This window comes from Musca autumnalis, unplaced genomic scaffold (assembly GCF_047663935.1).
Source record: "Musca autumnalis isolate F117 unplaced genomic scaffold, ASM4766393v1 scaffold_2, whole genome shotgun sequence".
Classification (NCBI taxonomy): Eukaryota; Metazoa; Arthropoda; class Insecta; order Diptera; family Muscidae; genus Musca; species Musca autumnalis.
Window position 1 is genome coordinate 96,579,444 of NW_027411755.1, and position 23,946 is coordinate 96,603,389.

General features: G+C 35.7%; 1 protein-coding gene across 4 annotated transcripts in view; it reads right to left on the bottom strand.

The window, feature by feature from the left end:
- The window catches only part of Sos (Son of sevenless guanine nucleotide exchange factor), a 130,885-nt gene that overhangs the window by 34,226 nt on the left and 72,713 nt on the right, over positions 1–23,946 (bottom strand). For all 4 annotated transcript variants that reach the window (XM_073968584.1, XM_073968583.1, XM_073968582.1 and 1 more), the window contains exons 11-12: positions 21,337–22,068; positions 28–144 (exon numbers count right to left, since the gene is read on the bottom strand). In XM_073968584.1, coding sequence (XP_073824685.1) covers positions 28–144; positions 21,337–22,068 — 849 coding nt within the window. The remainder of the gene's footprint in view (positions 1–27; positions 145–21,336; positions 22,069–23,946) is intronic.

Sequence of the window (23,946 nt, forward strand, 5' to 3'; positions counted from 1 at the left end):
TTAAAATAGCATATTATTGATACTTACAAATTTTGGAGGCTGCTTACATCCCCTAGGTTCAATTCGAAGACTTTCATGATACAAAAAGTTTGATATGTCTGTATCTGACATGCCCTTAAAGGGATCTAGGTTTTCCAAAAATCTCTGAAAAGGAAAATATGATTGCAGATGTTTAAAATCAGGAATAGATAGCGAGCCAATGCTAAGAAATATAAAAAAGAATTTTAAACAAGTTTGTGGATCCTCTTAGGTTTTGATGTTTCCTTTGTAACACTGTGCAGCAGCATATTTGGTGGGTGGAAAATTCCACTTGGAGATGAAAGCCCTTGATTAGTATATTAAGAACCCAAATGGAAATTTTCGCATTAGGTAAAGTTTCTGAGATATTGCGTGATGATTTTTTTATTTTTCCCCTATAATACTTGGGAAAATAGCTTCATATATCTCTTTGGCGTTATTGTAGCTTCGTTTTAAGATTTCATGTCTTCTTTTTGTAGAATATTTCAATCTTCTAGCTCAATTCCTTTCACATCCTTTTCGTCCTTTATTTCCTAAACCGTAGTAGAATTCAAGATCCAAATATTCTTCAAAAATGTTGCTCACAAGATTTTAGGTACGGTTCTCTTTGGCAACTAATCAATATTGTCCTGTTTTCATTGTCCTTTTTGATGTTTACTCAGTCTTGGTTCAGAAAAAAACTATGTTTGGTTTTTCTGTATATTCGACATTGGTTATTTATTGGTATGTAGACTTACTAATCGGTTATTGCTATGTAGACGTCTGGGGTGCTTCTAAATATTTACCACAAAAAGCTCCTGTTATGAAGAACACGTAAATAACAATTTTTCATCCGTATCTCAACTTTTAAACCTGATATTCCGACATTTAAACCGATTTTTGAACCGGTTTTAAGGAAAAATATCACTACGCGCAATTATGAAGATCAAAGGCTTGGGGCGAAAAATTCCTTTTGGCAATAAAAGTGGATGAAGATAACATTACGAACCCGGAAGGACAGTTGTGCCGTAGGTCAAACTTCTGGGTTATAGCGAAATGAATTCTTTCCTGACGAATTTTACATGCATAAAAAAAAGAACGTAACTTAAATTTGATCACGCCATAACTCAGAGGTTTGACCTACGGCATAACTGTCCTTCCGGGTTCGTAATATTATCTTCATCGACTTTTATTGCCAAAAGGAATTTTTCGCCCCCCGGCTTTGATCTTCATAATTGCGCGTAGTGATATTTTCCCTTAAAATGGGTTCAAGAAAACGGGTTTTTTGTTCTACCACTGCAACTGGCAAAGTTTAAATCAGCTAGTTAATTTCATTTGATTGACAACTCTATAAGCTTTGTAATGGTATGCATATAAGCTTAATCGGTTACATTAAACCGGTTCAAAAATCGGTTTTAAAGTAGGAATATCCGGTTCAAAAATTTAGATAACCGAATCTGTCCGCCCATGAAAATTTGTTATTTACGTGTTCTTCATTACAGGAGCTTTTTTTGTGGTAAATATTTCAGAAGCACCCCAGATGTCTACATAAGTAATAACCGATTAGTAAGTCTACATACCAATAAATAACCAGTGTCGATTATACAGAAAAATCAAACATAGTTTTCTCTGAACCAAGACTGAGTAAACATCAAAAAGGACAATTAAAACGGGGCAACATTGATTAGTTGCCAAAGAGAGCCGTACCTAAAACCTTGTTAGCAACATTTTTGTAGAATATTAGAAAATCTCATCTAGGTAATTCAACAACGGTTCAAGAAATAAAGGACGAAAAGGCTATGAAAGGAATTGAGTTAGAAGAATGAAATATTCTACAAAAAGATTCGCCAATCGTTTTGACTTAAGACATGTAATCTCAAAACGAAGCTACAATAACGCCAAAAGGGATATTAAACTATTTTCCCAAGTATTATAGGAAAAAATCAAAAAAATCATCACGCGATATCTCAGAAACTTGAACTATGGCGAAAATTTCCTTTTGGGTTCTTAATATACTAATCAAGGGCTTTCATCTCCAAAGGAATTTTCCACCCCCAGACTTTGAGTTTCATTTTGTGTCACAGTGTAATTAACTGATGAGTGATTGAAATTGGTTATCCGATTTTAAATGTTTATTTCGATATTTTTAAAAACCATCCTTTTTGTTTTTGTACATTACTGTAATAATTAAGTTTTTAATTATTCGACATTTTTGTTCCTTTATAACGCCCATACCTAATATTCAACGCGACGTACTAAAATAATTCACCATCCTACCACAAAAGCGCTCTTGGAGCGTCCGTATTACCCAAATATGTTATGACCGAAATCCCCCTTAAAAACACAAAACCGCTATTGAAACATATTAAACCTTTTTTTCATTCGTACATGCATGTCACAGATTCCGATCGGAATGGTTTCAATTCCGTAATTTTATATCAATCGTTTTTGTTTTAGCTTCTTCAGATTTCGATCGATTTGGTGAATTCCTAAAATCTGTTTATTTAGTATAAATATGGCAACGTTAGAGGAATCAAAAGAAACAAAACAAAAACATATGATTAGAAAACAATGTAGAAGTGGAAATTGTGAAAATATTATATTTAAAGAAAGTTTTTTTGTGCGAAAAGAAGTTAATTTTTATTGGATTTTTAATTTTTCTATTGTTTCTGTTTGAGTTCTTTCTTCTATTGTTTTCTTCTATCATTGCTGTAATTTATCATTCCTAATGCCTGATTGTATAGTTTTTACAAATTTACAACGAAAAAATTATGTAGCTATACTTTGTTAATAATTGGTTTCGTTGATTGAGAAACAATGGAAATGTGCGATTTTTTTTTTAATAAAATGATAAAAAAATATGAAATTAAATGTGATTTTGTTAACATATTAATAGCGGTATTCACTCATAGTTGTAGATGTACAACTCTTGTTAATTTACTATATGTACCAGGGGTTTTTACAACGAAGTGTGAATGTCTTTTTTGTGAATATCGTAAACAAATCAAAGCATCTTAACGTCGTCGTAAGTCTATCTTTTAGTTTCAGTTTTATTACACTTTTTTAATAAAAAATTGTTTTTTTCTTGGCCTCCATTCTTTTATTATTCTTTCATTCTTTTTATTTTTCCCATTTTTCTACCAAAAAAACAAAACTCCGACATAAATAAAACTCACAACAAAGTGACGACACAACAATCAGCTGTTCTAACCCTTGTAAAAGTACAATGGAATGTTTACAATACTTTTAGGTCGAGTAAATTAACAACCCTGTGGTAAATCAAACTTTCATGTATTTTGTTGTTGTGGTATTGTAAACACTTGTAGATCTACAATATTAACAAGATGTACAAGATCTACAATGCCACTTTACTAACATGAGTGAATACCGCTAATATTTTTATTATTTTTAAGTGTTTTAAGGTGACATGTTTCCAAAAAAAAAAAAAAAAACAATTCCACTTGATAAACCAAAAGTGGTTTCATTCCGAAAAAAATGTTCGTTTTTTTGGTTTCTAAAACGGAATCAATTCCACTTTCGATCGGAATTGGTAGACACAATAATATGCCAGGTAGACACAAATAATTATCCTTTAAAAAAAATTCCCAATAGAAAATAGAGTCTTCGATAACATTTTCGTCGACGATTCGTTGATGAAATTTCCGAAATTGTCGTGCACGACACGATGCATGACTATTTCTTGCAGTGTGTCACCAGAAAAACAAAAATAATCAAACAAAATATGCTATGAAATAATTGTACACATACATATTTAGGAATTGTTAATATTTCAATACGACTAAAATCGTCCAACCATTGCAGTGTGAATTAAAAATTCGCGACATTTTTCAAAACAGCTGGAGGTAAGTGAGAAATAGTATGAGTGGCATACATATAAACTTTAAAACAATGCTTTTTTTTAACATAGGATGAAGCAAACAACATAGAATTAGAATTTGTTATTTGGAGTCTATTATAGTGGAACGCGATCGTGGAAACAATTAAAGGTAATTGCATAAATGACATACATATGTACATATATTTAAACATCACATAATTGCGCAAAATGTTTTATATTTGCAGAATTTGCCTAAAAATTCTTTTTCTCCAAAGGAGTTGTTGTTAAATGGAGTTGTTGTTAAATGGAGTCTTGGGCCGTTCTGGATTATAGACCACACTGCCGCGGAAATGCTTTTATATTATGTAGTATATTTTTATATGTACATAAATGTTATATTTATGTATGTTAATAAAATAAAAAAAATTTAAAAAAATATTTATGTATGTAAATAAAATTATCTTTAGGAGGGTCGTTGGTGACAAATTACAAGACATTGTCTGCAAAAGGATCGTTAAGTCGATGGTCAGACTAGCACGATTTCAACATGGCGACGTCAAGTTTAGAGGCGAGGGGTATGAAGTAGTGAAACCCATGTACATGGTTTTCTGTGTTTGTTGTGTTGCCTCTTCTTGTTCTTCGTTGCAAGATTTTTTCTTCAATTTTCTTTCATTTTTATTTTCTCAAGCAAACGTTAACAGCAAAACAAACATAAATATATTTAATAAAAGCATTTAATAAATGAAATAGTGAAAATTTAACTATTAATATTAATTTAGTTATTAATGTTAATTATTTTGTGTTGTTTTTTGGTTTATTTATGTCTTTTTTTGTTTTTATTGGTATGAGAAACACAACAAACGCGAATGGTAAAATAAAGAGGACACGCAAAGATCTTAAATTTCACCTTAACGCGTGTGGACATTAACGAAATTTGAAAAGAAACTTTAACGAAATTGGTTTCATGAAACCTTGCTAGTCTGACCATCGACTAACGAAAAGTAGAGTTTTTGTCTTCGAAGTCGTCGTCGACGATAGCTTCGCTTACCCTGTCGCCCAAGTTGTCGTGCATGAATACTGGGACACTTGTGTGAAAAAGTTGTCAACGATCCCAAAAGGCTGTCTGCAAGGAGTCGTGAACGAATTGGAAATGTCGTGCGCGATTCATCGATGTTGTCTTAAAGACACTTTCTATTGGGTTGATTTTCATGATTATTGGCTTTAGTTTTCGAAATACAAAACACACACATACATATATGCAAAACATCCCTGTAGGAAATGTCAATAGTGAATCTATACTGACCTACTACTGAAAGTGTCATTCGAAATTCAGTAGTGACATTGGGACCATGTGTTGACATTGGAGGTAGTAAGTCAGTACAGACATTGGATGTAGTGAGTCAGTAGAGACGTTGGAAGTAGTGAGTCAATAGTACCAGATTTTCACTACTATATTTGTTGGTGTTGAACGATACACTTCTAAGAATGTTTGTAGTGCATTAGATGCCGTCTCCTTTCCCTCTGATTTTTTTTAAAGATCGTTTGAGAGTATCGACTTATCTTTCTGCTTGACCATTGGAACTTGGGTGATATCGAACTGTCCGTGTGTGTTTGATTCCTCGTTGAGAACACCAATTTTCAAAATCCGCTGAGGAAAATTGTGTTCCATTGTCGGATACGATTTGTTCAGGATTTCCAAACTGTGAACAATAAGTTGTTAGTAACCTTAATGTTGCTGCGGTCGTGGTTGATGAAGTTTCATATATGACGGAATATTTGGAATATGAATCCACTATTACGAGGTAGTAAATGTTTTATACAGGACCTGCGTAATCTATGTGAACACGTTCGAGAACGCATGTTGTTGTGGGCCACGGACAAAGGTTGGTTTTGATGGGACTTTTTGCTGCGAGTTGGCAATTGTTGCATTTCTTGACATAAGTCTCTATGTCCTTGTCTATGTTTGGTCAATATACGTAGCTGCGTGCGATAGATTTGCTTCTTTCTGTTCCTATGTGTCCGCTACGCAGTTGTTTGAGAATTTGTTTTCTGTAACATTCGGGTACTATTATGCGCGTATTGAACATAAGACAATCATCTGTTATTGATATTGAATTTTGCCTGTTGAAATATGGAAGAATTGAAGAATCTATGCTGTTTTTGTTTTCTGGCCAGCCGTTGTATACGTAGTTTGAAACTGTTTGTAAGGTTGAATCCTTTTTGGTTGCATCCTGTATCATTTTGAAGCTAACTGGCAGTTTTGATACGGCGTCTGTGATGTCATACCTTATGTCGTTTTCTAGGTTGATTGAAGCTATGATGTACTCGTCTGATGGTTTTTCATGTGCGCTTATCAATCTTGACAGAACGTCTGCATGTCCAAAATCCTTTGTATTGGTATACATTATATCGAAATCTTAGGTGAGAAGGATGAGAGCCCAACGTTGTAACCTGTTCGCGGTGTAGTCCGGAATACCTTTTTTGGAACCAAATATGGTGAGCAATGGCTTATGGCCGATATGTAGGGTGAATTTTCTTCGGAAAATCATTTTGTGGAAACGTTGTACGGCGAAAACTAGTGCTAGTCCTTCTTTTTCGATTTGACTGTAATTTCGCTCCGTTGGAGTAAGTGATCTTGAGACGTGATGAATGGCTTTGACACTGTTGTCTGGGTAAGTATGGTATATTACCGCTCCGATGCCATGTGATGATGTGTCCGCTGCAATGTGAATTGGCAATGCTGGATTGTAATGAGTTAGTAGTAAATCCGATGTTAGAATGCGTTTGAATTCGTTGAGAGATTGTTGACCTTCTTTGGTCCAAATGAATTTGTGATCTTTTTTTAAGAGATCATCTAGTGGTTTTCGGATGTTTCTCATGTTGTAGACATTGGCGAATTTTGTAGAAGGCTCTTTTCTGTGTAAATAGAGTCAGGTAGATTTCTTTTTAATGCATGTGGTCTAAGAATCTATGTTTAAAAATAACCAACTGCCTGTCATAAATAATGGAACAAATGTGGTGCCCAAAATAGTAAAGATAAGAAAGGGTCTATAATAAAAAATGTATTTTCCATTACCAACGCAACGTGTGTGTGCATGATGTATTTATAGCAATGATGTACAAGAAGAGAATGCTATTTTGGTTTTTGTATGGGAAAGAGAGTTGTAGTTAACTTTTTCGTAAAGACGCGTGCATGGCTGATTTATAGACACAGCGTGCATTTATAATGTGCGTGTAAACAAAATGTATGTGTATGTGTGTTATTGTTAGATTGTAAGATTTAGGTTTAAATATTTTGTAGTAAATAAACAGTCTCTCTAAATCAACGAAACGAACAACATCGCTCGCGCGATTTGATGGTTTGAAAAATGATGATTGATTGATGGTTTGAAAAATTGACATTTTTCGAATTTGAGTTTGAAACCGTAATCTTGAATTTTCTGTAATAACAAATTAAGATTAGTTTTGTGATCGTGAAGAGATCTACTTGCCAAGACTATGTCGTCTATGTACGCTCGTGCTCCTTGGATGCCTGTGCATAGCTCATCCATGATTCGCTGGAAGGATCCTGGTGCTGATTTTATACCAGGAGTGAGGCGATAAAATTTGTATAACCCTTTGTGAGTATTAATAGTTAGCAAGTCTTTGCTTTGATCGTCGACTTCTACTTGAAGATATGCGTCAGAGAGATCCAAATGACTAAACATCATACAATCGTGACAATCTGAGAGAATTTCTTCAGGAGTGGGTAGAGGATACTGATTTGGTTCAATTGAATTGTTGAGACCCGTGGAATAGTCTGCACAAATTCTAATTTTTCCGTTCCTTCTACTCACGACTATTGGCGCTGCAAATTTTGAAGAATTGACTGGTGTGATGATATTTGCTTTTTCAAGTCTATCTAGCTCTGTTTCTATTTCTGTTCTCACCGCATATGTTACTAGGCGTTTTGCAATGAATGTTTCTTTTGCGTCTGGAAGAAGTTTAATATACACTTTGGTTTTTGTACAAAGGCCAAGACTGCTGTTGTCAAAAACAGGTTTGAACTTGCTTCTCAGGTTTGATATGTATTCATCGTTTGATATTTGGCGACACCAAGCTGAAATTGGTTTGTCCCAAAGGTTAAAACTTTGTATCCAGTCGATACCCATTATGTTTAAGTTATCGATTTCCGTGACGTAACATTGTAGAGTTAGCGTTTTGTCTGATACCGTTATGTTGCATTGACACTTTCCGATTAGGCTGATGCTGTTGGAATTTACGTCTGTAGCAGTATCATTTGTTTTGTGTACGTGTGGCTTACCTATGTATTCCCATGTTGATCGTGATATGATTGAAATATCAAATGCTGTGTCGATTTGTAATTTGACTTGTTTTTTGTTTATCTCCACGGTGGTATACTTTCGCAATTGTTGAAACTGGAGTTGCTTCGAAGAGAATACAGCGTTGGCGTTGCATTTTGTTTTGTCCGACTTGACTGCAGTTTTGTCTGTAGTGGACTTGCCTCGTTTTGCGCTTTTGCAAAAGTTATCCTTGTGACCTGTCTGCTGACACTTTGAACATTTGTGATTTTTAAATGTCAAATAACAAATTAGCCGCGTAAGTACATTATGAGGCGAACCGTTTAAAGTAATGACACTATGTGTTAGATACTTTCATAAGCTTTCAAACGATATCCACTTGCAGTAATCGATTCAGTAGAACCGGGTCTAACCCGGTTTTTAAATTTGGCCTTTCGGGTCGAATAATCGGCGAACCGGATCCGCAACTGTTGAAAATTATACATTTTCGTAATCAGCGCAACAAACCCTACCTTCTGACAAAACTAGAAAAAAATCGGAGAGTTTTCGTTTGGGTCGTTCCCGTTGGGCTTACAATTACACATGTGGGTTAAATGGGCTATTTTTGCATAAAATGACTCTAACATTGTGGACAATTTTGTAGAATTGTTCTCTCTGTTATGGGGTCAGGTAGATTAGAAGCTGTCGGTCACAAATAATTAACGAGTCGCGTCCAAAACACTTGAGTTAAGATAAAAAGGGACGATCGTAAAATATGTAATCTTATCACCGCTACGCATTGTCTGTGTGGGGTGTATTTTTAATGCGCATTTATGTACACAGCGTACATTACTAAATGTATTGTATGTGTGTGTGTTAGTTTTAAGATCTGTAAATAATTTAGTGAATAAAGTTGAGTCTCTCTAAAACCATCAAACAGACAACATCAGCCCGCGTGTTTTCTATTCTTGGGTTTTTTCCTTAGTTTTTCTTGGGCTGCATTTTTAGTGATGAGGTTGAGGAGTCGACCTCATCATTTTGGTGACCCCGACGTGATTGTTTCGTGTTTAAAAAAAGACACGTAATAGTTCGAGTAGATAGATAATAGCGGGATAAGCGCGTAGAAAAAAAGTTACTGCGTTGTATTTATCCGCTAGGATAGGCTAGGATCATAGTGAAATGTGATAGTGTATCCGTCTATTTAGTATAGTGTTAGTGACACGTAGTGAAACGAAAAAAAAAGTGACTACGTTAGGTTGGTAACATGTTTATTTAAAGAAACAAAAAAAATTGAATTTGTTTTCTTAAAGACGCACAATATTTTTTCGTCAAAATGAATTTTGGAGAATTCATTCAGCATCAAAAGATGTTGGGCGAATATATTGTGTCGCTATACTTAAAAATGAGCAAAATTGCTCAAACAAGTGTAGCAAGAGAAACTAGGGAAAAGTGTGAAGTCATTGTTAGTTCTTTCACGGAAGCCAGAAAGGATTTTTTAGACAATGATAGGGAGCTCCGGCATATGGGAAAATTTCCATATGAAATGCATAGCATATACGCCTCAGGTGTGCGATATGCAATAAAGAAGTTCGACTATTTAGATCGTCAGATTAGAATAGATTTGGGCTTAGAATCAAATAGGGATTCGTCGGAGTGGCGAACTCCTTCTAGATTTAAATATATAGCTGAGATGGACAGCTTAAGTCCATTGGTACAGTATGAAAATAGACACATACTGCGCCATTCTAAAACATTAAAAGGTGGTTTAATTAGAAAGTTTGAATATATGTTGAATGGCTTGGAAACTGAAATCAGGACTGACTTTCCAAGTGTGGAATATATGACAGAAAGATACGATATTGCATCGTCAGTATTGATGAAATATTTGAGGGAATTTCCAAAAGAGGATGATCTCGTTGAGAATTTCAATTTTTTAAAAATTTGTTACCGCATGTTGAAATATGGGAACATTTCCAGAGTATCACCTAAGAAGATGATAATAAAAAATAAAGTACAGTTTTTAGGTAGTCTAGGGATTCAGCAGGAAGTTGTTGAGATCTTGAAACATACGGAAACTGAAAATGAAAACGTTCGCGGTGATGTTTCGCGAAAATTAAAAATCGAAAATAACCAAATACGTGAGAAAAATGAGCAATTGAAGTCCAGATTTCATCGACAAACCAAGGCTTGCTCAATTGCCGAGGAAAATGCTCAAACGGCTATTGATGATCTAAATGATTTACAAAAGGAATTGGAGTTCCTACGCAAGCTATTGAATGAAGCAACCAAGAACTGCCGAATTGCTGAAGAAAAGGCTCAGAAGTATGAGTCACAGTTGGCTGACATTAACGCTAAATATTATGCTGCCAATGCTGATTGTGGAAAAGCCGTCGATGGCCTTAATAACTTGCAAAAGGAGTTGGAGTTTCTACGAAAACAATTGGATGAGACTCATAAACGTTTGCAAGATGAAACACAGACACGAATTGATTTGGAAAGCAACATTCAGAGTCTACTTGAAGAAAGTGCCGTCAAGAAACAAGAGTATGATGCCGAATTGGAACAGTCGTTGCAAGATTTGCGTGAACAACACGAAGGACAAATGTGCAAACTTGAAATGATGTATAAACAAAAGGTTAAGGATCTTCAAGCAGAAGCCAACCGTGAGTCCGTTGCAGCTTCAAGTGCTATCGAAGAATTAACTGCCGCTCGGATAACTATTAATAGCTTGAGTTATCAAATTGATGAATTGGAATCTACAAACGCTGCAGTAAATTCTCGCTATGGCGATTTGGAGAAATTGTTCCAAAATGAACGTACACGTAATGCTTCTGAGGTAGCACATATGGAAGCTGAATTGCAACGTGTACGTTGCGAAATGATACAGCAGCAAGAGTATCATGAATTAACGAATAGTAAGAATTCATTAGAGGTTCAAGTTCCTGTCTACGACAAACTACTGTGTGGCGAAGCAGGTAGTAGCCAAACGGAATATTTTATAACCAGCAGTGATGACATGGAAGGTTCTAAATATGAGCCTATGGTAACGGTACAAAACAAAGGTACCAATGAGATGGAAAATAATGATTGGCGAATTGAACGTAAGGACAATCCGTTCTATTGCCCTCGCAACGTTACGAACGCAGCTCATAAATCATCAACCAAAATTGTTATGAAGTCCCTACAAGAGCAGAGTGGCGAAAGGGAAACGAGGTCGCCGTGTAATGCAGTGGACGAAGAAGTTACCGGTGCAGATAGTATGAAGCGTACAGTTGTACGTTGTTTATCATGCCATGGTGCTACCGGTACTGGTGCCAGAAGTTGTCTCCAAAACATGTCCAGTTATGAAGAAAGATTTATTGGAATGCAGTATCCTACAAGAAAATGGGATATTCAAAATGTTTCATCGGTGGAAGCAAGATCCACCACATCATAGCTGGTTGCTGAAGGTGTTGGGTGCTGTCACCTAGACATAAGATTATAATTCTTTATATTTTTATTATTAATTTAGAAACTAAGTAATGCCTTCAGCAATTTGAAAATGAAAAATATTATATTATGCTAATGATAATATCCCTATATTGTAAAAAGTAACATACAAACATATAATTGTTAAAAGATTAGGATCTTTTCACGGTGGGAGTATGGACAATTTTGTAGAATTGTTCTCTCTGTTATGGGGTCAGGTAGATTAGAATCTGTATTTAAAGACAACAGCTGTCGGTCATAAATAATTAACGAGTCGCGTCCAAAACACTTGAGTTAAGATAAAAAGGGACGATCGTAAAATATGTAATCTTATCACCGCTACGCATTGTCTGCGTGGGGTGTATTTTTAATGTGCATTTATGTACACAGCGTACATTACTAAATGTATTGTATGTGTGTGTGTGTTAGTTTTAAGATCTGTAAATAATTTAGTGAATAAAGTTGAGTCCCTCTAAAACCATCAAACAGACAACATCAGCCCGCGTGTTTTCTATTCTTGGGTTTTTCCTTAGTTTTTCTTGGGCTGCATTTTTAGTGATGAGGTTGAGGAGTCGACCTCATCATTTTGGTGACCCCGACGTGATTGTTTCGTGTTTAAAAAAAGACACGTAATAGTTCGCGTAGATAGATAATAGCGGGAAAAGCGCGTAGAAAAAAAGTTACTGCGTTGTATTTATCCGCTAGGATAGGCTAGGATCATAGTGAAATGTGATAGTGTATCCGTCTATTTAGTATAGTGTTAGTGACACGTAGTGAAACGAAAAAAAAGTGACTACGTTAGGTTGGTAACATGTTTATTTAAAGAAACAAAAAAAATTGAATTTGTTTTCTTAAAGACGCACAATATTTTTTCGTCAAAATGAATTTTGGAGAATTCATTCAGCATCAAAAGATGTTGGGCGAATATATTGTGTCGCTATACTTAAAAATGAGCAAAATTGCTCAAAAAAGTGTAGCAAGAGAAACTAGGGAAAAGTGTGAAGTCATTGTTAGTTCTTTCACGGAAGCCAGAAAGGATTTTTTAGACAATGATAGGGAGCTCCGGCATATGGGAAAATTTCCATATGAAATGCATAGCATATTCGCCTCAGGTGTGCGATATGCAATAAAAAAGTTCGACTATTTAGATCGTCAGATTAGAATAGATTTGGGCTTAGAATCAAATAGGGATTCGTCGGAGTTGCGAACTCCTTCTAGATTTAAATATATAGCTGGGATGGACAGCTTAAGTCCATTGGTACAGTATGAAAATAGACACATACTGCGCCATTCTAAAACATTAAAAGGTGGTTTAATTAGAAAGTTTGAATATATGTTGAATGGCTTGGAAACTGAAATCAGGACTGACTTTCCAAGTGTGGAATATATGACAGAAAGATACGATATTGCATCGTCAGTATTGATGAAATATTTGAGGGAATTTCCAAAAGAGGATGATCTCGTTGAGAATTTCAATTTTTTAAAAATTTGTTACCGCATGTTGAAATATGGGAACATTTCCAGAGTATCACTTAAGAAGATGATAATAAAAAATAAAGTACAGTTTTTAGGTAGTCTAGGGATTCAGCAGGAAGTTGTTGAGATCTTGAAACATACGGAAACCGAAAATGAAAACGTTCGCGGTGATGTTTCGCGAAAATTAAAAATCGAAAATAACCAAATACGTGAGAAAAATGAGCAATTGAAGTCCAGATTACATCGACAAACCAAGGCTTGCTCAATTGCCGAGGAAAATGCTCAAACGGCTATTGATGATCTAAATGATTTACAAAAGGAATTGGAGTTCCTACGCAAGCTATTGAATGAAGCAACCAAGAACTGCCGAATTGCTGAAGAAAAGGCTCAGAAGTATGAGTCACAGTTGGCTGACATTAACGCTAAAAATTATGCTGCCAATGCTGATTGTGGAAAAGCCGTCGATGGCCTTAATAACTTGCAAAAGGAGTTGGAGTTTCTACGAAAACAATTGGATGAGACTCATAAACGTTTGCAAGATGAAACACAGACACGAATTGATTTGGAAAGCAACATTCAGAGTCTACTTAAAGAAAGTGCCGTCAAGAAACAAGAGTATGATGCCGAATTGGAACAGTCGTTGCAAGATTTGCGTGAACAACACGAAGGACAAATGTGCAAACTTGAAATGATGTATAAACAAAAGGTTAAGGATCTTCAAGCAGAAGCCAATCGTGAGTCCGTTGCAGCTTCAAGTGCTATCGAAGAATTAACTGCCGCTCGGATAACTATTAATAGCTTGAGTTATCAAATTGATGAATTGGAATCTACAAACGCTGCAGTAAATTCTCGCTATGGCGATTTGGTGAAATTGTTCCAAAATGAACGTACACGTAATGCTTCTGAGGTAGCACATATGGAAGCTGAATTGCAACGTGTACGTGACGAAATGATACAGCAGCAAGAGTATCATGAATTAACGAATAGTAAGAATTCATTAGAGGTTGAAGTTCCTGTCTACGACAAACTACTGTGTGGCGAAGCAGGTAGTAGCCAAACGGAATATTTTATAACCAGCAGTGATGACATCGAAGGTTCTAAATATGAGCCGATGGTAACGGTACAAAACAAAGGTACCAATGAGATGGAAAATGATGATTGGCGAATTGAACGTCCGTTCTATTGCCCTCGCAACGTTACGAACGCAGCTCATAAATCATCAACCAAAATTGTTATGAAGTCCCTACAAGAGCAGAGTGGCGAAAGGGAAACGAAGTCGCCGTGTAATGCAGTGGACGAAGAAGTTACCGGTGCAGATAGTATGAAGCGTACAGTTGTACGTTGTTTATCATGCCATGGTGCTACCGGAACTGGTGCCAGAAGTTGTCTCCAAAACATGTCCAGTTATGAAGAAAGATTTATTGGAATGCAGTATCCTACAAAAAAAAATGGGATATTCAAAATGTTTCATCGGTGGAAGCAAGATCCACCACATCATAGCTGGTTGCTGAAGGTGTTGGGTGCTGTCACCTAGACATAAGATTATAATTCTTTATATTTTTATTATTAATTTAGAACCTAAGTAATGCCTTCAGCAATTTGAAAATGAAAAATATTATATTATGTTAATGATAATATCCCTATATTGTAAAAAGTAACATACAAACATATAATTGTTAAAAGATTAGGATCTTTTCACGGTGGGGAGTATGGACAATTTTGTAGAATTGTTCTCTCTGTTATGGGGTCAGGTAGATTAGAATCTGTATTTAAAGACAACAGCTGTCGGTCATAAATAATTAACGAGTCGCGTCCAAAACACTTGAGTTAAGATAAAAAGGGACGAACGTAAAATATGTAATCTTATCACCGCTACGCATTGTCTGCGTGGGGTGTATTTTTAATGTGCATTTATGTACACAGCGTACATTACTAAATGTATTGTATGTGTGTGTGTTATTTTTAAGATCTGTAAATAATTTAGTGAATAAAGTTGAGTCTCTCTAAAACCATCAAACAGACATCAGCCCGCGTGTTTTCTATTCTTGGGTTTTTTCCTTAGTTTTTCTTGGGCTGCATTTTTAGTGATGAGGTTGAGGAGTCGACTTCATCACATTGAATAACTCTACTAAACATACTCCGATTTTGTTGGAATTTTTTTAGAAGATAGCTATAATTTCGCTCTTCAAGAAAATATATATTTTTTGGGGGACAGACCCGGTTACTTCGCTTATTTTAGCCGGTTCGTATGAAGATGTCCATATTTCCCTTATAAGTGCATAAAAATCATGTGTTTTTTAAGAACAGCTATATCTCAAGAATGGTTCCTTTTAGGGAAAAAATTATAAAGATCGAACTTGTAGATAATTTTTCTGTCTACAATATTTACTTTAGTCACTTTTTGATTAGATCAACCGTTTTCAAAAAATAAATCCGAAAACCTAAAAACCATTAAAATTTGACCTTTGACCCCGAATAACTTTTTTTGCACACATGGGGACTTTTAGGACGTTGCTTTTAATGGCAAAAACTAGCTCTCCACCAAATTTCAGCCTTGTGCGTTTCACAAAAGGACTCAATGTCCTACTCGCACGGAAGACTACCTTATAGCCAATCCCATGTGCAATGTACAGAGAAACTCCACCACCAACACGGTCACTCCATACAAACTTATATCCTGGAAGAAGGGACTTCGAAGAGACTGCAGAATTAAGCCATGACTCAGTGACAGCAAAAACGTTGACATCTAAGCTCATCAATCTTATTATAGAATCTTGATGGGCGAATACTCTTACAGTTCATATGACCATACGCGAGTTTACCACAAAATCCATTAAATTTGTTCTTAAAAAAACACGCATCTTCAATTAGGGGCCAAGATTAACATCATGTGACATCAACTAAATAGAAAAAACTGGGGAACAAACATGAAAAGGCTGGGGACATGTCAGTGTCATTTTGGGAAGAATTTGCATTTGTATGAGTTGGGAGCTGTATAACTTTTCAAATTATATTCAAAACTTCTTCTGCGAACTAATCTTAGGCGTGTATCGGAAATAAGAGCAAATTCTTGGAAGTTCCTATTCGCATTATTTTTAAAGATTCACCAACGTTTTTAGCCACATAGTACCAACAGCTTGAAGGGATTCACACCAGGATGTATTGTGTTTACCAATATTCAGTTGTTTAACTTTTTTATTATACCGCAGACATACGAACTTTCTGAATTAATACTTTACAATTCAAATTTTTATAAAAAAGTTTGAAAAAGTTTGATTTGAGGATATTATGATATTTCCCCCAAACCATGAGAAGAGTGGTAGGAGATGGCAACTCTGTTAGGATAACAGATGCAAATTCTTCTCAAAATGACACTCTTCTCAAAATGACAAATACAGCTAATTAAAACCGATAACTCTAAAATTTTTAATGATATTGTTTTGTTGCTTTTGTTTTGCACTCCGCATTCTCAAGGATCAGTCAATATTGTTATTGTTATGACATCCAACTTTGGGTGCCACCGTGGTGCAATGGTATGCACACCCGCCTTACACGCAGGAGGTCGTGGGTTCGATTCCCCGGGCAATCAACATCAAATTTTCAACGGTGGCAAAATACCCCTCAGTAATGTTGGCGACATTTCCTGAGTATTTCAGCTATGTAAAACTTCTCTACATGTGGTATCTCGGCGATAAACAGTAGGTCCCATATCATTGAGCTCAATATGAATCGGGGTGCACTCATTGATATGAGAGAGGTCTCCCTTGTACCGTATGGGATGTTTGTGGAGCAATTACTATTATCCCATCCAACTACAAAGCACAGAAACAACTTGTTGAAAGCTCTTTGTACATAACAAAGAACAACTGGAAAACAATATTACATTTTAAAAAATTATAACGGATCCAAAAAAATTAATTAATGCGTTGATATGTTGCTTTTGATATGCGCAACACTGTATATGTACTAGGGTTTTTTTACAATAAAATGTGAACATCTATTTTGTGAATATTCAGTCCAATCACGAATATTCCTGCGGAAGTCAATTCCCATGGAGGAATAGATTTCCCTCGAATGAAGCAACCAAGAACTGCCGAATTGCTGAAGAAAAGGCTCAGAAGTATGAGTCACAGTTGGCTGACATTAACGCTAAATATTATGCTGCCAATGCTGATTGTGGAAAAGCCGTCGATGGCCTTAATAACTTGCAAAAGGAGTTGGAGTTTCTACGAAAACAATTGGATGAGACTCATAAACGTTTGCAAGATGAAACACAGACACGAATTGATTTGGAAAGCAACATTCAGAGTCTACTTAAAGAAAGTGCCGTCAAGAAACAAGAGTATGATGCCGAATTGGAACAGTCGTTGCAAGATTTGCGTGAACAACACGAAGGACAAATGTGCAAACTTGAAATGATGTATAAACAAAAGGTTAAGGATTTTCAAGCAGAAGCCAATCGTGAGTCCGTTGCAGCTTCAAGTGCTATCGAAGAATTAACTGCCGCTCGGATAACTATTAATAGCTTGAGTTATCAAATTGATGAATTGGAATCTACAAACGCTGCAGTAAATTCTCGCTATGGCGATTTGGAGAAATTGTTCCAAAATGAACGTACACGTAATGCTTCTGAGGTAGCACATATGGAAGCTGAATTGCAACGTGTACGTGACGAAATGATACAGCAGCAAGAGTATCATGAATTAACGAATAGTAAGAATTCATTAGAGGTTGAAGTTCCTGTCTACGACAAACTACTGTGTGGCGAAGCAGGTAGTAGCCAAACGGAATATTTTATAACCAGCAGTGATGACATCGAAGGTTCTAAATATGAGCCGATGGTAACGGTACAAAACAAAGGTACCAATGAGATGGAAAATGATGATTGGCGAATTGAACGTCCGTTCTATTGCCCTCACAACGTTACGAACGCAGCTCATAAATCATCAACCAAAATTGTTATGAAGTCCCTACAAGAGCAGAGTGGCGAAAGGGAAACGAAGTCGCCGTGTAATGCAGTGGACGAAGAAGTTACCGGTGCAGATAGTATGAAGCGTACAGTTGTACGTTGTTTATCATGCCATGGTGCTACCGGAACTGGTGCCAGAAGTTGTCTCCAAAACATGTCCAGTTATGAAGAAAGATTTATTGGAATGCAGTATCCTACAAAAAAAATGGGATATTCAAAATGTTTCATCGGTGGAAGCAAGATCCACCACATCATAGCTGGTTGCTGAAGGTGTTGGGTGCTGTCACCTAGACATAAGATTATAATTCTTTATATTTTTATTATTAATTTAGAACCTAAGTAATGCCTTCAGCAATTTGAAAATGAAAAATATTATATTATGTTAATGATAATATCCCTATATTGTAAAAAGTAACATACAAACATATAATTGTTAAAAGATTAGGATCTTTTCACGGTGGGGAGTATGGACAATTTTGTAGAATTGTTCTCTCTGTTATGGGGTCAGGTAGATTAGAATCTGTATTTAAAGACAACAGCTGTCGGTCATAAATAATTAACGAGTCGCGTCCAAAACACTTGAGTTAAGATAAAAAGGGACGAACGTAAAATATGTAATCTTATCACCGCTACGCATTGTCTGCGTGGGGTGTATTTTTAATGTGCATTTATGTACACAGCGTACATTACTAAATGTATTGTATGTGTGTGTGTTATTTTTAAGATCTGTAAATAATTTAGTGAATAAAGTTGAGTCTCTCTAAAACCATCAAACAGACATCAGCCCGCGTGTTTTCTATTCTTGGGTTTTTTCCTTAGTTTTTCTTGGGCTGCATTTTTAGTGATGAGGTTGAGGAGTCGACCTCATCACATTGAATAACTCTACTAAACATACTCCGATTTTGTTGGAATTTTTTTAGAAGATAGCTATAATTTCGCTCTTCAAGAAAATATATATTTTTTGGGGGACAGACCCGGTTACTTCGCTTATTTTAGCCGGTTCGTATGAAGATGTCCATATTTCCCTTATAAGTGCATAAAAATCATGTGTTTTTTAAGAACAGCTATATCTCAAGAATGGTTCCTTTTAGGGAAAAAATTATAAAGATCGAACTTGTAGATAATTTTTCTGTCTACAATATTTACTTTAGTCACTTTTTGATTAGATCAACCGTTTTCAAAAAATAAATCCGAAAACCTAAAAACCATTAAAATTTGACCTTTGACCCCGAATAACTTTTTTTGCACACATGGGGACTTTTAGGACGTTGCTTCTAATGGCAAAAACTAGCTCTCCACCAAATTTCAGCCTTGTGCGTTTCACAAAAGGACTCAATGTCCTACTCGCACGGAAGACTACCTTATAGCCAATCCCATGTGCAATGTACAGAGAAACTCCACCACCAACACGGTCACTCCATACAAACTTATATCCTGGAAGAAGGGACTTCGAAGAGACTGCAGAATTAAGCCATGACTCAGTGACAGCAAAAACGTTGACATCTAAGCTCATCAATCTTATTATTGAATCTTGATGGGCGAATACTCTTACAGTTCATATGACCATACGCGAGTTTACCACAAAATCCATTAAATTTGTTCTTAAAAAAACACGCATCTTCAATTAGGGGCCAAGATTAACATCATGTGACATCAACTAAATAGAAAAAACTGGGGAACAAACATGAAAAGGCTGGGGACATGTCAGTGTCATTTTGGGAAGAATTTGCATTTGTATGAGTTGGGAGCTGTATAACTTTTCAAATTATATTCAAAACTTCTTCTGCGAACTAATCTTAGGCGTGTATCGGAAATAAGAGCAAATTCTTGGAAGTTCCTATTCGCATTATTTTTAAAGATTCACCAACGTTTTTAGCCACATAGTACCAACAGCTTGAAGGGATTCACACCAGGATGTATTGTGTTTACCAATATTCAGTTGTTTAACTTTTTTATTATACCGCAGACATACGAACTTTCTGAATTAATACTTTACAATTCAAATTTTTATAAAAAAGTTTGAAAAAGTTTGATTTGAGGATATTATGATATTTCCCCCAAACCATGAGAAGAGTGGTAGGAGATGGCAACTCTGTTAGGATAACAGATGCAAATTCTTCTCAAAATGACACTCTTCTCAAAATGACAAATACAGCTAATTAAAACCGATAACTCTAAAATTTTTAATGATATTGTTTTGTTGCTTTTGTTTTGCACTCCGCATTCTCAAGGATCAGTCAATATTGTTATTGTTATGACATCCAACTTTGGGTGCCACCGTGGTGCAATGGTATGCACACCCGCCTTACACGCAGGAGGTCGTGGGTTCGATTCCCCGGGCAATCAACATCAAATTTTCAACGGAGGCAAAATACCCCTCAGTAATGTTGGCGACATTTCCTGAGTATTTCAGCTATGTAAAACTTCTCTACATGTGGTATCTCGGCGATAAACAGTAGGTCCCATATCATTGAGCTCAATATGAATCGGGGTGCACTCATTGATATGAGAGAGGTCTCCCTTGTCCCGTATGGGATGTTTGTGGAGCGATTACTATTATCCCATCCAACTACAAAGCACAGAAACAACTTGTTGAAAGCTCTTTGTACATAACAAAGAACAACTGGAAAACAATATTACATTTTAAAAAATTATAACGGATCCAAAAAAATTAATTAATGCGTTGATATGTTGCTTTTGATATGCGCAACACTGTATATGTACTAGGGTTTTTTTACAATAAAATGTGAACATCTATTTTGTGAATATTCAGTCCAATCACGAATATTCCTGCGGAAGTCAATTCCCATGGAGGAATAGATTTCCCTCGAGAAAACATTCCTGTAATCACGAATAATTTGAGAAAAATAATTATTAAATTTAGAAGCAGTGACGAGTCTTATTCTTGAAAAATCTGTTAGGCAGATAAACAAATTAAATAAAATAAAACAAATAACTAATTAAATTAACAATCTTGTGTTGAATTAAACTTTCATGTATCTTGTTGTTGCGGTATTGTAAACAGTTGTATGTCTACAATATTTACAAGGTATACTAGGTCTGCAATACCACTTAACAAGGATTCGTGAAAACCGCTATTGTGTCTAACTGTTCACTAAATAGTTTAATAAAAAGGGGAGAAGTACCCCGCCCCTATGCTAACTGGTATAAACAAAATCTTACGATATATTCTTAGACCTATCGAATAGAATTTCTTCAAATTCGGCCACGCCGTTTCCGGAGATTATTTTTACGAACTATATGACAAAAAAATTTTACACATTAGAGTATACAGTTGACTTACTTACCCTTATTGTAGCATCGGCCATTAAACAATATGGTTGGTTTTGATATTGCTGAATTTCACCAATAATCTCTGAAACTTTTCGTCGTTTTGAAAAATTGATGAGCTGAGTATTGGGTAAAAAGTCCGGATTTCCTTCTTCTAAATGCAATATGTTTGTTAAATATCGCCCAAAAAATGGAACACAGGGGGGATTAATGGATCGCAAACGCTCTTGGTACTTCTTTAAATGTCCATCATTCATTTCACGACATTCTTCCAAAAATTTTTCATAACGTGCCGGCAGACCTTGGAATGTTAATTTTAAGCGATATACTGATGCACTTCCCATTGCTGCGCTAATGGACAATATCCCATTAAAGTTATTTAACTCCAGCATTACCATCATCACTTCTATTGCCCGAGTTACCATAGCCACACGTTCTTCGTAGTTTTCAGCTTCTATTATTGTTTTTTCTATCCACCGGGTTACGTTAGTCGTGTGCTTCATTATCTTAAGCAAATTTGGACTTTTTATTTCCTTATCCTTTTTTGTCCACGGCGATCCCACCAACTCTGACGGCTTCACATTTTTATACAGCTCAAATTCCAATAAAGTAAGTTGTCTAGCCAACTCCAACGGATGCAATGTTAAAAGAGTAATCTCAGATTCGGGAACATTTAGGTGATGTTCTATCGGGGGAGGGCTATGGCCATATGCAAACGTGATTTGTTTTTGACATTTTTCTTGTTCACTCTAAATAAAATAAATAAGTGAATTTTTAGGAAATATACATAAATATGGATAGTGTAGCGAAATAAATATTGTATGTGCATTTGACATACAAATAGTTTATAAAAATTTGAACGGGCGTTGCTGTATTACAGAGAAATGTTAAAAGAAAACAATACATAAAGCCTTTACCTAATTAACTGCGTGTGCGTTCAAAAATACAAAAACAAAATACATGTATTTCAAATTGAAAACAAAAACAAATACATGTATTTTGTTTTTGTATTTTTGAACGCACACGCAACACGCAGTTAATTAGGTAAAGGCTTTATAAAAGAACAACATGAAGAACAAAACATTCAAAAGGAAATATTTGAAGTCAAATTTGTATTCCATAGCAGTTTCAAAAAAAAAATGGTATTGCTTTAGCGGTTAAAATCGCTAACATTGTTCTTGTGATTTATTAATTGAATTTCTTTGTCAAATTAGCCATTTCCCATTACCAAGATATGGCTTTAAAGTATTTCTTTTACATTATGCCGGCCCAGTCGAGCTTAACGTTTGTTTCACATTTCACGTTTGAACAATTTGGAAATTTATGGGGTCGATCATCGATAACAATTATCGTTGAGTGGCGTTGTCAGTTGTCAAAATTGATCCACGTATGGCAACTCTCAACTGAAGTTGCGAATCTCAGTTGACGAAGCGGCTGGTTTTCAGCAACCACCAATTTTCAGTTGCAGTGAACATTTTTGAAGAAACAAGAAGTAAAATAGAAGGAAAAATAAACATTTTGTTAACAATTATTGATTCTTTGCATCATTAATTAATTTTGTGTATCAATAGGGTGAAAATAACGACAAAGCAACAGTTCGAAATATTAATTGATAAACTGAGTGAAAATCCAAACTTAGCCCGAGGAGTTCGGGAGTTTTGGTGAAACCAAAGCCACAGCGGATGAAGCGTGGAGGTCCATTTCGGACAGTTTAAACAGCCATGAACTTCCAACACGAACACCTGAAGAGTGGCAGAGCCTGGATTCACTTTAAAGCAAAGTTGAAAAAGAAAATGCCTCAAAATAAAATAAACTTCAACGACGCTGGTGGTGGTCCATCACAATAAGTGAATCTATCGCCTTTGGAGCGGACAGCAGCAAATCTTTTGCAAATGAATTTGGTGACAAATACAGTAGGTTCAGTTTAAGTACAAATGACGAACATCCTCCTTTGGACCCATAATGTGCACATGTGCTCCATCTATATAGCCAACTACACCAGGGAATTTCGTTTTTGAATAAATATGGTTTTTATTTTGCCTTTTTTCCTCCTCTGTTAACTTCGAAACACAAAATTTGTCCTCTATCGAGTGGACAATTTCCTTCAATACTCTCGACAATGTAGATTGAGCCATGCAATTGTTGAAATCATTGCCATGGGACTTTTGGAAACTTCCGTCCTCAAAGAATCGCAACGCTGCGCACACTTTTAAAAGTGGGGGTATTGCTGTTGATCTGTAACTTACTTTGAAGTCATCCTTTAACGTTTCCACAACGTAAACTACAGGATCCTTTGGCAATCGAAAACACGCCTTAAACCTGAAATAATTTACTGATTATACAGATCTTTCCACATGATCATCAGCTTACAGTGCAGATGGCAATTCCAATGGATTCGACTTGTCCCTCAAATTTCTTCTAATATATGCAATGTCCTGTACATTTTCTTCATCATCAAAAAATAATTCCACCGAAATTATCATTTTTTGGGACAGAAAATAAAACTTGACGATCCGAAGATTCAATGGGCAGGTTATATTCCAATCTTGGGTTGTTTTCCAAATTTGCTCGAAAACTCAGCCAAAATATTAAAATATTGTCCAGAATACACAAAAGAGTTATCTAAA